The sequence below is a fragment of the Camelus ferus genome, chromosome 2 (assembly GCF_009834535.1).
Source record: "Camelus ferus isolate YT-003-E chromosome 2, BCGSAC_Cfer_1.0, whole genome shotgun sequence".
NCBI lineage: Eukaryota > Metazoa > Chordata > Mammalia > Artiodactyla > Camelidae > Camelus > Camelus ferus.
In genome coordinates, this window is record NC_045697.1 from 4,974,716 (window position 1) to 4,989,540 (window position 14,825).

The 14,825-nt window shown below is 44.6% G+C and overlaps 1 protein-coding gene across 4 annotated transcripts in view; it reads right to left on the bottom strand.

Annotated features, from left to right (window-relative positions):
* Positions 1-14,825, bottom strand: part of STK32B (serine/threonine kinase 32B) — a 306,224-nt gene that overhangs the window by 45,410 nt on the left and 245,989 nt on the right. For 3 of the 4 annotated variants that reach the window (XM_032493852.1, XM_032493858.1, XM_006189044.3), the window contains one exon: positions 7,185-7,274. The exons of the other annotated variant lie outside the window; for it this stretch is intronic. In XM_032493852.1, the coding sequence (XP_032349743.1) occupies positions 7,185-7,274 (90 nt within the window). The remainder of the gene's footprint in view (positions 1-7,184; positions 7,275-14,825) is intronic. 4 annotated transcript variants of the gene reach the window in all.

Consider the following 14,825-nt stretch of genomic DNA (forward strand, 5'->3'; position numbering starts at 1 on the left):
TCAACATTCATTTATGATGAAAAACCTCAGAAAATTGGAAATAGAAGGAAACTTCCTCACTCTGATGAAGAACAACTACAAAACTTGTAGCTAATACCATACTCAGCAGTAAAAACAAAACAAATAAACAAACAAAAACCGAACTGACTTCTGGCTCAGATCAGGATCAAGACCAAGTAAATGAAATGTTCTAGCCTGGGGAACAAGAAAGGCATGCAAGATTGGAAAGGAGGAGATAAAGCTGCCTCTATTTGCAAACATGATTGTCTACATAGAAAGCCTAAAGAATTTACTAAAAAAACTGATAGAACTGATATGTGAACTTAGCAAAATTACAGGACAATACAAGGCCAATACACAAAAATCAGTCATATCTCTATAGATTAGCAATTAATAACTGGTAACTAAATTTTTTAAAAATGTACCACTTGGATAGCACCAAAAATTCGTACGACAGATATATATGTAACAACGTATTTTCAAAACTGATTTGCTGAAAATTATAAAGCACTGATGAAAGAATCCAAAATAACCTAAATACATGGAGAGAGGTTCTGTCTTCATGGATTGCAAGAGTCAACATTGTTACGATGTCATCTCTCCCTAAACTGATCTATAGACTCAGTTCAATGCTAACAAAAATCCAGAGAGATCTTTTTTAGTAGAAATCAACAAACTGATTCTAAAATTTATGTGAAAAAGCAGAGGATATAGAAGAGCCAAAATAATTTTGAAAAGCAGAAAAAAGCTGGAGGACTCTCACTACCTAACTTTAAGTATCAGTGAAGCTACAGGAAAGTGTGAGATCAGCTAAAACATACACAGACAGATCAGTGGGAACGAACAGCATCCAGAAACACTCCCGCACATTTATGGTCGATTGAGCTTTGATGAAGTTGCAAAAGCAGTGCAGTAAAGAACAGTCTTTTCAACAAATGGTGCTGGAACAGGTGTACAGTTTTTGCAAGTAAATGAAGCCTCTCTTACACTTCACACCATGATCAAAAATGAACTCACAATGGACTATAGCTCTACATGCAAAACCCAAAGAAAACAAGAGGAGAAAATCTCTGTGACCTCATGTGAGGAGAACGTGTTTAGATATGCCCCCCCAACCCAAGGTTAATAAATGAAAAAGGAAAATTGGGGTTCGCTAGAATTTAAAACATCTGCTTTTAAAAAGACTCCAGTAAGGTAAGTCAGTGACTGGTGAAAATATTTGCAAAATACATGGACTTATTCCCAGAATGTATAAAGAATGATCAAAACTTGATAATCAAAAAGACAGTCCAATAAATCAATGGGCAATGATTTGAACAGATACTTCACAAAGAAGGTGTGTGGATGGCAAATAAACAAATGAAACTATGTTCAACACTTTGTCAGATTCTTAGAAAGTTAAATGTACACTTACAAATGACCCAGGAATCCCTCTTCTACGTAATTATTCTAGAGAAGTAGAAGTTCATATAAAATGAAGTTTGAATTAAGTTCATATAAAAATCTGTATGCAAATGGATTATTTATAATTTTATAAGACTAGAAATAACTCAAATCTCCTACAGCTTCTGATGGGGAAGCCAACGGTGTCTCCTCATCCCACGGAGTTCTGGCCAGCAATCAAAAGGGAAGCTACTCACCCGCACCACACGCCTAAATTTCAAAAGCGTCATTCTCAGTAAAAAAAACAGATTCAAAAGGTTCTCAACACTATGATTCTGTTTTTTAGACTTTCTGGAATAGTTAGAAGTATAGGGGTAGAAAATTAATTACTGGCTGCCAAGGACTGGGATGAGGGCGTTTTGGAGGTGATGGAACTCTTCTGTATCTTCATTATGGTGGTGGTTATAATGACTGTATATGTTTGTTCAAATTCATAGCACTATACACTAAAAGAGTATATTTTACTGCCTGGAAATTGTTCTTCAAAAAATAAACATCTCAAACTATGTATTTATCAGTTTGATGATTTGTAAAGTGATTGTCTCCCTTGCAAACAGCTATACCAATAAGGGCAAGAATATTTCCTGTTTGTTCAAAGATGTATCAATAAATCTCTGTTGAGTGGAAGGAAGGATGGATGGATGGATGGATGGATGGATGATTGGCAGGTTCTAAGGAAAGACACTGGGCCCTGGAGCCTCACTGCCTGGGTCTGAAAGCTGGTTCTGTCGCTTTCTCTGGCACGGAGGGCAGCAAGCTTCACTTTGCTTAGCCTCCATCATTTCTGCAAGGAAAGTCCATGCAGGGCCACCCATGGTGTCTCCACAACCATCCATGTTTGCTCACTGCAGCATCCTGGGGAGAGGACTCACATTTGGTGAGTACTGACAGGGCACCAGTGCCATCTGTACCTGCCATCCCCAGTCAACCCAGATCCTATCACGAACTAGGATTTGTTTGGGGGTCTGGTTCCGCGACTAGACTGTGGGCTCCATGACGCAAGGGAATAGCAGACTTGGCTGTGGGCTCCAGTGCTTGGCTTAAACCAAATCATCAGTCATCCAAATAATAACAACGGCAACAATAACAACAATGATAATATCAGCTACCAGCTGGGTGCATCTCCCAGGGGCCAGGCTTTACATCATGCACCTTCCACAGTCATGTCACAGATGACCTTCTAAGGCAGACTGAATAAACACTAATGCCATTTCTCAGAGGAGAACACTGTCGGGTCGGGTGGTCTGGCGTTCACCATGCTGGGCACCTCATGTGCATTACGGTGGGTACAGAGATCCACCTGAGTTCACCCAGCGGAGATGTGGAAGACACTCACGTCTCCCCATGCTTCACCAGGACCCATTCGTGGATGTCCAGTTACCCATTTGCTTCTCCAGGGCCACTCATGAGACCAACCCTGCAAATCTGATCACCACCATCTCCCGCACTGAGCTTTCTGCTGTTCAAAGACCCCTGGTGCTTTGGCCAGCCGGGCTCACCCTCCTGCCCGCCCTCTCTTGCTCTGTAAGCCATAAAAACGCGGAGCTGCTAGAGTCCCCGGCACACGGTGCTGGTTCACTCCCCTGTGCCTTTGCACGGGCTGACACGGTCTCTCATCCCCACACGGCAGGTGAGCTCCCAGTCTAACTCAGGTGGTCACTTTCTGGGGCATCCGTTTTGACTGGGACCTGTGTGTATCCCTGCCTGCACAGCTGTCCGCCCTGCAGATGCTGCGCTCCTGAGGCCCGGGAGGGCATCGCTCCCCCCTGCACCCCAGTGCCTGGCTCTGGGCCCCGCCCCCCATAACACTCCAGGGTTTGCTGAAAGGACACTCCAGCTCTTCACTTCACCTCCGATGAACAAACTCTGAAGCCCTGGGCGGCTGCTGGAACGCCTCTGACTTCTAATCTGGCACCTTGCAGGCAGATCTCTTCCCCCTGTTTGTGAATTCCATCTGCTCTTTTAATTAATGAAAATTCAATTCTGTGCAAATGTTTCTTCTGGGATCATCCTTCCTGAGCAACCTGTGGGAGCTTACTCATCAACCCGTTCCCTGAATCCATGTTTGGAACATTCTGGGAACTTGTTATTGGGCCTTTGAACTGAGCAGCTCAAGTGAACGAAATCAGCACGCCTGTCACTTGGCATCAGGAACTGACAGCCTGGGATCTGCAGGATGTGACTTTATCGAGAGGGCGCCCCTCAGCCCCGTCTTCCCCACCAACCTCCCGCTGCCTGGCACTGCCAGCCCCTACAGTCTCTGAAAATATATCCATTTGATAAACTGGTTGTGCCCTCTAAATCCCATAAAAATCTCTCTGGTGCATTAGTTCATTAATTCTGTACTGAAGCTCCTTGAATTAAAAGGACACCAGAAGCTCTCAATCATGGGTACAGCTGAGACAATACACTTTTTTATTGTTTGAGAAATATGGCTTTCTGATATAAGAACTAAGTGTTAAAAAGGCAGCTTGGCATAGTGGTAAGATCCTGGACTTTGGACCCAAAAAGACATGGCTTCAAATTCTGGCTCCTTCATGTGCCAGCTGTGTGACCCTAGGGAGGTTAACTAACCTCTCTGAGCCTCAGATAACTCATACATAAAGTGAAAGAGATGTAGATACATCACGTGGATCTTCGCATTTAATCCAACGCAATGATAGATGTGGTAGGGTCTCAATACATGTTGGTTTTCTTCTCCTTTTTGAAGGTGGGACCACTGAGGAGAATGGCCAACTGGGTCACCACTGGCCTGCTTTCCCAGAGGCTAAGAGCCAGGATAGGGCTGCCTCAGACATCAGTGGGAGGCCAGGGCATGACACTGAGGCAGTCTGGGAGAATCTGCAGCGCATGGTGGCAAAGAGGGGCAAAAAGATCAGGGCTGGGGAACACTGTCTTGAATTTCTCCAGTGGTCCAGACCCTACTTTCCTGGAGATCAGTTTGCTTTTTAGAAACAGCCCAAAGGCAGCTGGAACAAATGCATAGGCTAACGGAGGAAACTGCAAATGGGAGAGCGGCCCCCGCCTTCCCTCTGCAGGTGATGACTCTTCCTGCCTCTACCTGCCCCTCCTGGCGAGGCGCTCCTGGCTCAGAATCGGTGCTCTCCTCTCCTGTGTCCGCCCTGGGGGGTGCTGTCGCTGCCATGGCCTTGCTGCATCTCTGTGCTGGCAACTTCCCAGTGCACAGACCCGGTCCACATCACCCTCCAGATGCTGGAGTGCACCTGACTACTCTGAAGCTCCTCCAGGCACCTCACATTCAAATGCACCCCTCCCACCACCCCCCACACCCGCTGCTCCTGCGGTGTCCCCTACACAGAGAACACCACTGGGACCCACTCCACGGCCCCACCCAGAAGCCTGGAGGCGACCTTATCCCCTCCTTCACGCCCATTCTCCATCTCCGAGTCCTGCCCATCTGATCTTGAAATCATAAGGCAGTGACCTCCACGGATGGAACTACCCCAACTCTGGATCCTTCTGGAAAGGGGTTTCAGAAAGATCATCAACAGTGAAAGCCTTATCGGGGTCTGTATTCAGCATCCCAAGAGGACTCGAACAGACCCACTCGTCTGTGCGCCCTCTGGTGTTCACACGGACCTGGGCCTTTCTCGCCACCGGCGTCAACCTGGGCGGGTCACCCAGCCGGTCTCCTCAACTCTAAAATGAGAGTAAATAATTGTGCCGACTTCGTGTTTGCAAGGATTAAATAAGGTTATGGGTAGAATGCCTGGCATAATGTAAATACTAAAAAGTATTGTTTCTACCATTATTCACCGCCAAACTTCATTCATGCAACTTGGTAAGTTAAAGATGAATGACACCTTTATGATGCTGTGGAGTCTGGGGAGATGATGACATAGTCTTTGAATCTCCACAATCCACACACTGAAAACTGGCGGAGCAGGTACATGGCTAAACCAAAACCCACAGGTGACACTCACTACAAAACCAAGTCATCCCCCCAAATCCCCAGATATAAGCAGGTGGGGACAAACCAGCAACAGTGGCAAGTGCTCCATAGCGGTGATTTCTGTACAGAAGGAAACAGGAAAGACAAGGCAGCATGTGCTGGACCAGAGGACCAAGAACTGCGAGACAGCCAGCGGGCATTAACTGGGAAGCCAGCTGGCCAACCTGAGAACGGTGGCTGGGACCAGGAAGCACGTGTCCAGGCCCACCCCAGGCGAGAGGAAAGGGCCCTTGGTGAGCCCTGCAGGGGCAAGAGAGTCTGCAACACAAAATCCCTTCCATCAACCCAGCCGGTGCTTCCTTCTAGGAAAGATCCCCAGGAGAAACTGTTGAGACTGAAACCAAAATTGACCAAGACGGGGACCCTACAGGTCAAAGAAAGAGGAGGTCCAGGGAGAAGCGGGCAAGTGGAACCGGGCCAGGAGCTCCCAGGTAGCAAATTGCCTTGGGTTGTGATCCTTCACATAAAGAACAGAAGAGGCAAGTCTGTTAAGTTGGCAAAGCCACCCCGAATGACACCATCTTCCAAAGGTTTAAGAAAACTAGTATTACATGAAAATGAGCAACAGCAAAGTTTCAGGAAAGTATCAAAGTGAAGGGAGAAGAAAAGAGCAGAGTAACAGTGTACAATGGAAGTGCATCAGAAAAGACAGTGCGGTGGACTGTTTTGTTAATGGCTCCCCAGTGGATCAAGCCGACTGGTATCCGTGCCCAGTGCAGTCCCCTCCCACGTGGTCCCTGGTCTTCATCATGTGACTTGCTTTGGCCAATTAGACGTCAGGAAAGGTGAAGCAAGCAGAGGCTTTATAAGCTTGTAGGAGCTGGGTTCTCCCTGAAACTTCTGACACCATGTAAGCAAACCCACTCTGGGCCCCTTGAGGATGAAGGACCACACAGAGAGAGGGGCCCGTTCATCACAGCAGTCCTGGCTGGTCCAGCAGCTGCATGCGCGGGCCCAGCCAAACCCAGCAGAAGAACCGCTCTGTCAAATGGCAGAACTGTGATGAATAATAGATTGCTATTATTCTAAGCCACTAGGTTTTGATTTGGTTTGTTATGTAACAACTGATAACTCATGACATGAAAGAATACATACATTATAATTTAAAAACGCAGAAATATGGCAAGAGAAACAAAGGTAAAATTATTTCAGTAATAAATACTTTGCTAGAAAGCACGCAAAGCAAATAAACACAACAGATAACGCTTTAAAATAAAGAGAAGGAAAAAACTGCGAAAAATTTAAACAGATGAAGAAAGAGATATGGAAGATTTGAAAATGGCAAGTACTGAAGATGGGCAAAGAAGATCCAACATTCAGGTAGTAGGCATCCTTAACAAAGAAAACTACAGTAAAGGGACAGACTGTATGCTAAAAATGACATTTTCATCAAAAGTTCTAAAGAGAAACAACCTGAAACCACACATTGGAGGATCACTGTGTACCTAAGATATAAATCCCAAATGACCAACACCAACATTATGTTCCCACAACACTATAAGACTTTAAAGAATAAGGGTTTATTGTTTGTTTGTTTTTTTCCTAAGTTGGAGCCAACTTTTCTGGCTGGGTAGGAGTCCTCTAGAAAACACAGGAGAAGGTCCTCCTGGCAGGGGAGACAGACTGGGTGAAGGTCAAAGGTGTGAGAGAGCATGGTACAGACAGGGCATGGCTGGAATCTGGTGAAGGGGTGGGACTGGGTGAGTGAGGGGTGGGATGATAAAGCAGAAGAGGAATGCTGAGGCCTGAGGGGTCCTGGAACACTCACCCATGTAGGGCTTGGTCCCGGCCATGGAGGAAGCCTTTTCTGCTCCTTTCACGATCGTTGCTATGTTGAAGTCTGTGATGTGAACGTGCCCTGGAGATAGAGCAGAAACAGCAGTTAGCAAGAGCTGCAGGCAGATGGGTGACTTTCTTGCCTGATTTAAAGCTGTGGTCTGTGAGGGTGGGTACAGGACGAAAATACCGCAGCTTCTATTTACACTAGCATGTTATCAGATACTTTGAAAGTATCTATTTTTGGCAGCATCATTCACAGTAGCCAAGCAACAGAGACAACCTAAATGTCTATCAACAGACGAACAGACAAAGAAAATGTGGTACGTATATACAATGGAGTATTACTCAGCCACGAGAAAGGCCATCCTGCCATCTGGGACAAAGTGGATGGACCCCGAGGGCATTATGCTATGTGAGGTAAGTCAGACAGAGAAAGAGGAAGACTGCATGGTATCACTTCTACGTGGAGTCTCAAAAACCGTCAAACTCATAGAAACAGAGAGCAGAAAAGTGGTTGCTGGGGCTGGGGGTGGGGAAGTAGGAAAAGGCTGGTAAAAGGCAACAAACTTCCAGCTCTCAGATGAAGAAGGTTCGAGGAGCTAAAGTAAAACATGCTGACTATACTTGATAACACTGTATTGTATCATTAAAATTTGCTAAGACAGTAGAACTTAAATATTCTTACCCTCCAAAAAAATATACATACATATGTCAGATGAAAAATACCTATTTTATGTGCAAATTTTATAATGTAAATTTTTGGTGGTACATGCATGTTATTAATAAACAAATAGACTTACATTGAGGACATAATAAAATGTTCATTGATTATAGTTTAGAGGCACTGGACCAGAGATTTAAAAAAGCTCCTGATAAATAAAGACAGGTGAGTCCAGTGGAGGGAGGGTATAGCCCAGTGGTGGAGCACGTGCTTAGCCTGCACCAGGTCCTGGGCTCAGTCCCCAGTACCTCCATTATAAATAAGTAAATTAGAACCTAATTCCTCCCGCCCCACAAAAAAGGCAGGTGAGTCCAGAATCCCTGTCTTAGGGAAACACTCGGTTGGGGGAGGGGCATGAAGAGAGGGTTCTCATGCTCTGAGGACATCCTTGTTCTGTGGTCTGTCTGCTCTTCCGTGGGGGCCATAGTTCTGTCTCTGATAAACTGAGTGGTAAGTGGGCTTAGAGGTTGAGACCCGTCTTTCACCCAGCCTAAAGTAATGGCTGCAGATGAGACATGGATAGACTGAGTGTACCTGTAAACAGGTGCTCAAACAACCTGAGAGGGAAGGAAGAGGGACAGAGAAGAAGGAAGGAGACAAGGAGATGTGAGGGTAAAAAGAAAAAGTGACACAGGAGGGTGAGAGGTGGGGGCGGGGCGAATCCCAAATGGGCGGTACTGGCTCTCTGGGGGAACTTATTTGATATAAAAAGAGCTCTGCCCATCAACAGATGAATGGATAAAGAAGGTGTGGAATATATATATACATATACATATACATATACATATACATATACATATACATATACATATATACAATGGAATACTATTCTGCCATAAAAAAGAATGAAATGTTGTCACTTGCAGCAACATGGATGGACTTGGAGGGCATTATGCTCAGTGAAAACAAGTCAGAAAGAGAAAACAAATAATGTATGATGTCACTTGTATGTGGAATCAAAAAAATACAACAAACTGGTGAATAAAACAAAAAAGAAGCAGACCAGATACAGAGAACAAACTAGGGGTTACCAGTGGGGAAAGGGAAGGTGAATGATATAGGGGATTTTTTTTAAAAGGTTATTACGGGGTTATATGAAATCATGTGTGTGCAACTTTTGAAAATTGTGAAGTACTATAGAATTAAAAAAATAAACAAAACAAAATAAAATAAAACCAGCTCTCTGAGACCCTTGAATACCTGATATACATGCATTCACATTTCTTTCTGTTTGTCATCACATCATGTGAAAATGGTTGGATTTTCATCATATCTGAGAGTTGTGTTTGGGATGGCAGGACTTAAATACATAGAGGGGTGGCATATACAAAACTGGAACATTGGGAGGCCCTGGAGGGCACCTCCAAGAGATGGACAGACCGCCGCTGGAGCAGCTGTAATGAGGCTGTCTGAGCGTCTCCCGGGAGAGGCTGCCTGATGTGATCGGTCACAGTGGACAGAAAAAGCACCAGCAGTTTCATGTGCAAATCTCAAATCTCAGGCTCAGCTGCCAGCACTAACGTGTGAGCGACCTGCTCTGCCAGGCGCTCTGTCCAGTGCCCCCAGGTGAGATGCAGCAGGAGGTACTCAGTGATGATTTGCAGTACCTTTTAGGTACTTGCAGATAAAGCTTAAGTCATTGAGCCAGGACTTTGTTGGGAACTCTTTCTGGCCAGACACACAATGTCCCCACCCAGGTAGCATCCCTACAAACACCCAGCCTGCTCCAGCCCCTGGGGCTGGGCTGAGCATCCCTCCCACTCAGGAACCCGCGGTCCTGACGGCAGAGAGGCAGCGCGGCGCAGGAGCTGGGTACACAGACGCTGAGTCACACTGCCTTGGTCTGGGTCTCAGCTTTGTCATGACCAGTTATGTGACCTTGGGCAAATAACTTAATCTCTTTGGGCTTTGGGTTTCTCATCTGTAAAATGGGGAAGATGACATAGCAAAATGCCCAACTCAGAGGGCTGTTGGGGAGTTAACACACCTGAAATGGTTAGAGCATATCAAAACACAGGCATTAGAGGATTTCTTACAAGTATTTGCTCTTAGCAGTACTGTCTTGCCAAGGTGTGCTTCCGATCTCATTTTCTTCAGCCAGGGCCAACCCACCCCTTCACCCTCTCATTTCCTCATTTCTTCTTCTCCTTTTTTATTTTTCAAATTGAAGTAGTCAGTAACAGTGTGTCAATTTCTGGTATACAGCAGTGTCCCATTCATATATATACACATATTTGTTTTCATGTTCTTTTTCATTAAAGGTTATTATAAGATATCGAATATAGTTCCCTGTGCTATACAGAAGAAATTTGTTTTTTATCTATTTTTATATATGGTGGTTTTAATAGGGGGAGAAATGACAGAAAACCAAATAAATGCCACATTCGAAGATTGCAGAACCCACTCCCAGTGGTGCCGCTGTGTTTGGGAATGTACAGGTGTGGGATGCAGATGTGACTCAGATGTCCACCTACTCTCACATACATCACAGTCTAAAACAAGACTGCGAATTTATTGGAATGTGGTGTTTACTTGGTTTTTATCATTTCTCCCCCTCTTATAATTTTTAAAAATATTTGCAGTATGAAAGTAATGCCAGCTCATTACAAGTCACAGAATCTAAATGTGTTTGAATCTGTCCTTTCAACTCCCCAGCGTCTCCTCTCCTAGCCATATGCACTCACTGATCCACTCAATCCTCCGTTATTTCTCCCTTTGCTTATGCAAATTACATCCACATATGCTGGGACTCTAGTTTGTTCTTACAATAAAGAGATTATATTCCATGGGTTATTCTAAAAGTTACTTTTGCATTTAACCGTTTATCAAGGACATATTTCCAAATCAAGATACATAGGTCTACCTATGAGACCCACAATCCCTTATCCTGCATTCTAAATCCAAATTTTTTCTTTGTTGTCATTCCCTTGGTGATAAACCTGACCGAGAACTTCTCTTCATAACTCTGTTGATTCTTAGGGTGAATATTCATCTTCTGCTATAGAAATATTTATATATTTGATTACAAGATGTTCCCTAAGCCTTGATACATGGTATACAGTATATATTACATTATACATGGTATACATTATTTAAAATATTATTATATATTAGACACTTTATTTTCAGATTATTATGATATAGTATTTAATGTAAGTATATTTTCAAATCTGAAAACTTCTGAGTTGTGAAAGCATGTTTGGCCCCAAGAATTTCAGGTAAGAAACTGTGGCCCTGTACTCGCCAGTGTTCCACAGTGCGACTGTATCATATTTTATTCAACAATTCTCCTATTACAGTGCTCAGGCTGTTTCCAGCTTTGTTTGCTTGTTTGTCTTGTTCTTATAAAATATGCAGCAATAGCATTCTTGAACATATCTTTATATACTGGTACTTTTATTTCCTGGATAAATTCCCAGAGGAGGGAGTGACAGATCAAAGTGTATGCATTTCATGTTCCAAAAAGTGACTATTGATGGTACTGTAAACAGAATGTAAGAGTGTTCTCTGCACTTTTACCAACACTATCAATAATCTTACTTGTTGATTGTTAGCAGATGGTGAGAGATGGTATCTCAATGCTGATGAGGCCTCACAGTTTTCATGTGACCAGTATCCCTGTGAACTGTCTAGAATCCTGGTCAGTTTTCAATCAGAGCTCCTTGTCCATTCAGTACATTTGCCCTGTTCTCTGCTTCATCTCCAGCAGATGCAGTCTCCTAGCTTACTATCTGTTCTCTGACTTTGTCTGTAGGATCTCTCCCATACGAAAGTTTAAAAAATTCAAACAATATATTATGTTCATAGTTCCCAAGTATTATTTTTCTTAAAACTTTCCAGTTTCCAGAAACCTATTCCACTTCCAAGATTTTACATATTCTTTGATATTTTCTTCTAATACGTATGTAATTTGTCTTTTATACTTAAATCTTTCAATCATATTTTTCTATATATTATGATAGAGCATTCTGATTTTATTTCTTCCAAAAAGATAGCCATTTGTCTCAACAACATTTATTGAAAAATTCATCCTTTCTCAATAACTGTGATGTGATCTTCACTTTACATGAAGTCACACATACATGTGGATCTGTTTATAGAGTCTCTCCTCTGTTCCACTGACCTATGATTTATTGATGGACCAGAACTATTTTCACTCACTTAATAGATGTGTAGTCCATTATAATATTAGATGATAGTTTTTTTTTCAGTGTTTTCTTGGTAACTCTCCTGATATTTATTTGTTGGAGATGAATTCTGTCCAGCTTTAGGAAATACTTCCATTAAGATTCTGATAGGAATTAACATTGTTACACATCTGTGTGGGAAGTGTGGACACGTAATCCACCCAGGGTCATGCTCTGCCTTTCATTTAATCCTTGCTTTATTCCTTCAGTGTATGTTTGGTGTTCTCTTCATTTAGACCTCGTAAATCCCTGGGTAGGTTTCTCCCTAGGTATTATATAGTTTTGGTCACTTTTTTTTTTTTCTATCTAGTTGTTTTTACTATAATAAAAAATTATTAAGTTTTGCTTATTTATCTCCGATTTGGCTATCTATTAATCTTCCATAGCAGAAGCTGTTAAGTTATCTCCCAATATCTCATCTCCCCTTCTCAGACAGTAAATAAGATTTTTATCTAAGTCCATGGCTAAAGACTACATTTCCCAGCCTCCCTTGCAGCTGGCTATGGTCATATGACCAGGTTCTGACCAATGCGATATGAGAAGAATGGTACCTACAACTTCCTGGCTACTTCCTTAAAGGGCATGAGAATTCCCTCCTTCCCCCACCCCTCCCCCACTCTGTTGCCTGTTATGTGGACTTGGGGGGATATTTTAGGCCACACAGATGAGAAGCAACAAAACAGAAGGAGCCTGGGCCACAGTAAACGTCCATGAGGAGAAACTGGACTTTAAGAGAAAAAAAACTTGTGTCGAAAAAAATTTTTTTGAGTCTTTGAAAAGCAGTTAAAGCTTGTCTCTCAATCTTTACAGCCGCCTCTTAATTTGCACGGCTCTTTCAGTTGAGCCTTTCGGCACTTCTGGGCTTAGGAGAACATCATGTGCATACAATGACAGTGCACTTGCCCCAGCTGAGAGGCTTGGAGCAAGGTGGTTAGAAACATCGCCTTTAGGGTCAGATTGCCCTGGGATAAACAGCTGTGCTACTGCGGAGGCCATTTGCTGCTTGTGGCCACTCAGATTCCCTTACCTTAGCAACTACTCATCTCGGCACCTCTGGCTTTGGGCTGGGGCACGTGGCTCCAGCTGGAGCCAGCCAGCCTAACCTCACCCCTTGGCTCTAACAGTTGGCTCAGGTTTGGGCATACGACCCAATTGGGACCAATGAAAACCAGGGAGGTGATTTTCCAGGGGGGTTAGGGAATGAAGAGTTTTCTTTCTCTTTCCCCCTGGGAGCTACCTGAAGCGATATTCTCTGCCTTTGGCCGATGTGATGTGGGGTATGACTCCCCAGCACTGCAGAAGGCATTGGCTACCACAAAGAAAGGCAACCTCAAGATGAAGGCTATCCTAGGATAAGGCTGAGACTGGTGCCTGATCAAACCCTGTCTGAAGCCGCAGTCCCCTGGGCCAAAGCGATTCAAGCTGAAAAACACCCTGTATTGCTTGGGAGTATTTGGGGTGGGCTCCCTGCTCCTTGCCACACACCACTGGTGTCCTGGTTGATGCAGCCACTTACTATGGGATTTGGACAGTTATTTCACTCTATAAGCCTCTGATTCTTCCGATGGAGGATGGAGCTAATATTACTAAGTACCTTGTAGGGTGGTTGTCAGCATTAAACAGTGTGGTTAGGGACTGAGGATGTGACCTGTGAGCAAAGACTTGAAGAAGAGAGGCAGCAAGCGGTGGGGAGGACTGTGGACGACGGCGGAGGGAGCCGGTGGGGGGATGGGGGGAGGACAGCAGTCCTGCCAAGGACCAGTCAGGCGCCAGGCAGACGGAAGAAGAGGGAAAGGGGCTCAGATGGCTTTCATTCCAGTGAGAGGGTTCTGAGGAGAGGCATGACCCGACTCACTTTAGAGAATCACTCTGGCTTGTGAAGATCATGAAGATCATGCTGAGCCTTGAAGCACTCTTGTCAGGAAGGTATAACTACCGCCCCCACCCCCCACCCCCCTTTTTTTCTAACAGAAGAGTAGCCTGAAGTTCCAGAGACTGAGACAGGAGAGCAGAGGGCAGGGCACAACCATTAAAAGAATGACACAGCCATTAGCACCAAGACGCAGAAGATTCAACTCCCAGGAGACCTTGAGCTTCAATATACGCTCATTGTAATACAACAGCTGCCAAATGGTACTCCCGTAGGCGCCAGGACAATTCTAAGGCTGATCATAAAAGGTAAAAAGGTGGGCGATGGCCTAATTCCTGGGAATCCCAGCCCCTTCCCCACTTGTTAGCATGTGAAATTAGCAAGCCCATGAAAACTGTTGGCTCCCTCTTCTGAGTGAGGACACTATCTATGGAGTGTGTATCTATTAAGCACCCAACCCCGACACCTCCTGGCCTTTCTCTTGCCTTCTGAACCAGCCAGCACTCTGTCTATGGAATGTGTATCTTTGAATAAATCTATCTTTACTCCACTGCGGCTCTCTTGTGAATTATTTCCTGCTGGAAGCCAAGGACCCGCTTTTGGCGGGGTGCTTCCCAGGGACTCAGCCGAGGCCTGGGACACGACCATCCTCTCACCTCACATTCATTTTTCCTGTATCAAGACCAGAGAGCCGTCCACCGTCAGCAGCGGACACCTGGGGAGCTGTGTTTGTCTCCAGCCTCTCCGGGCCGGGCGCTTCCCTCCCCCTGCTGTCCCCTTCAGGCCCTTGGGGACGGAGGCTCTGGGGCAGTCCTGAAGCAGCCCCACTGGTGGACACGCAGGCGTTCACGT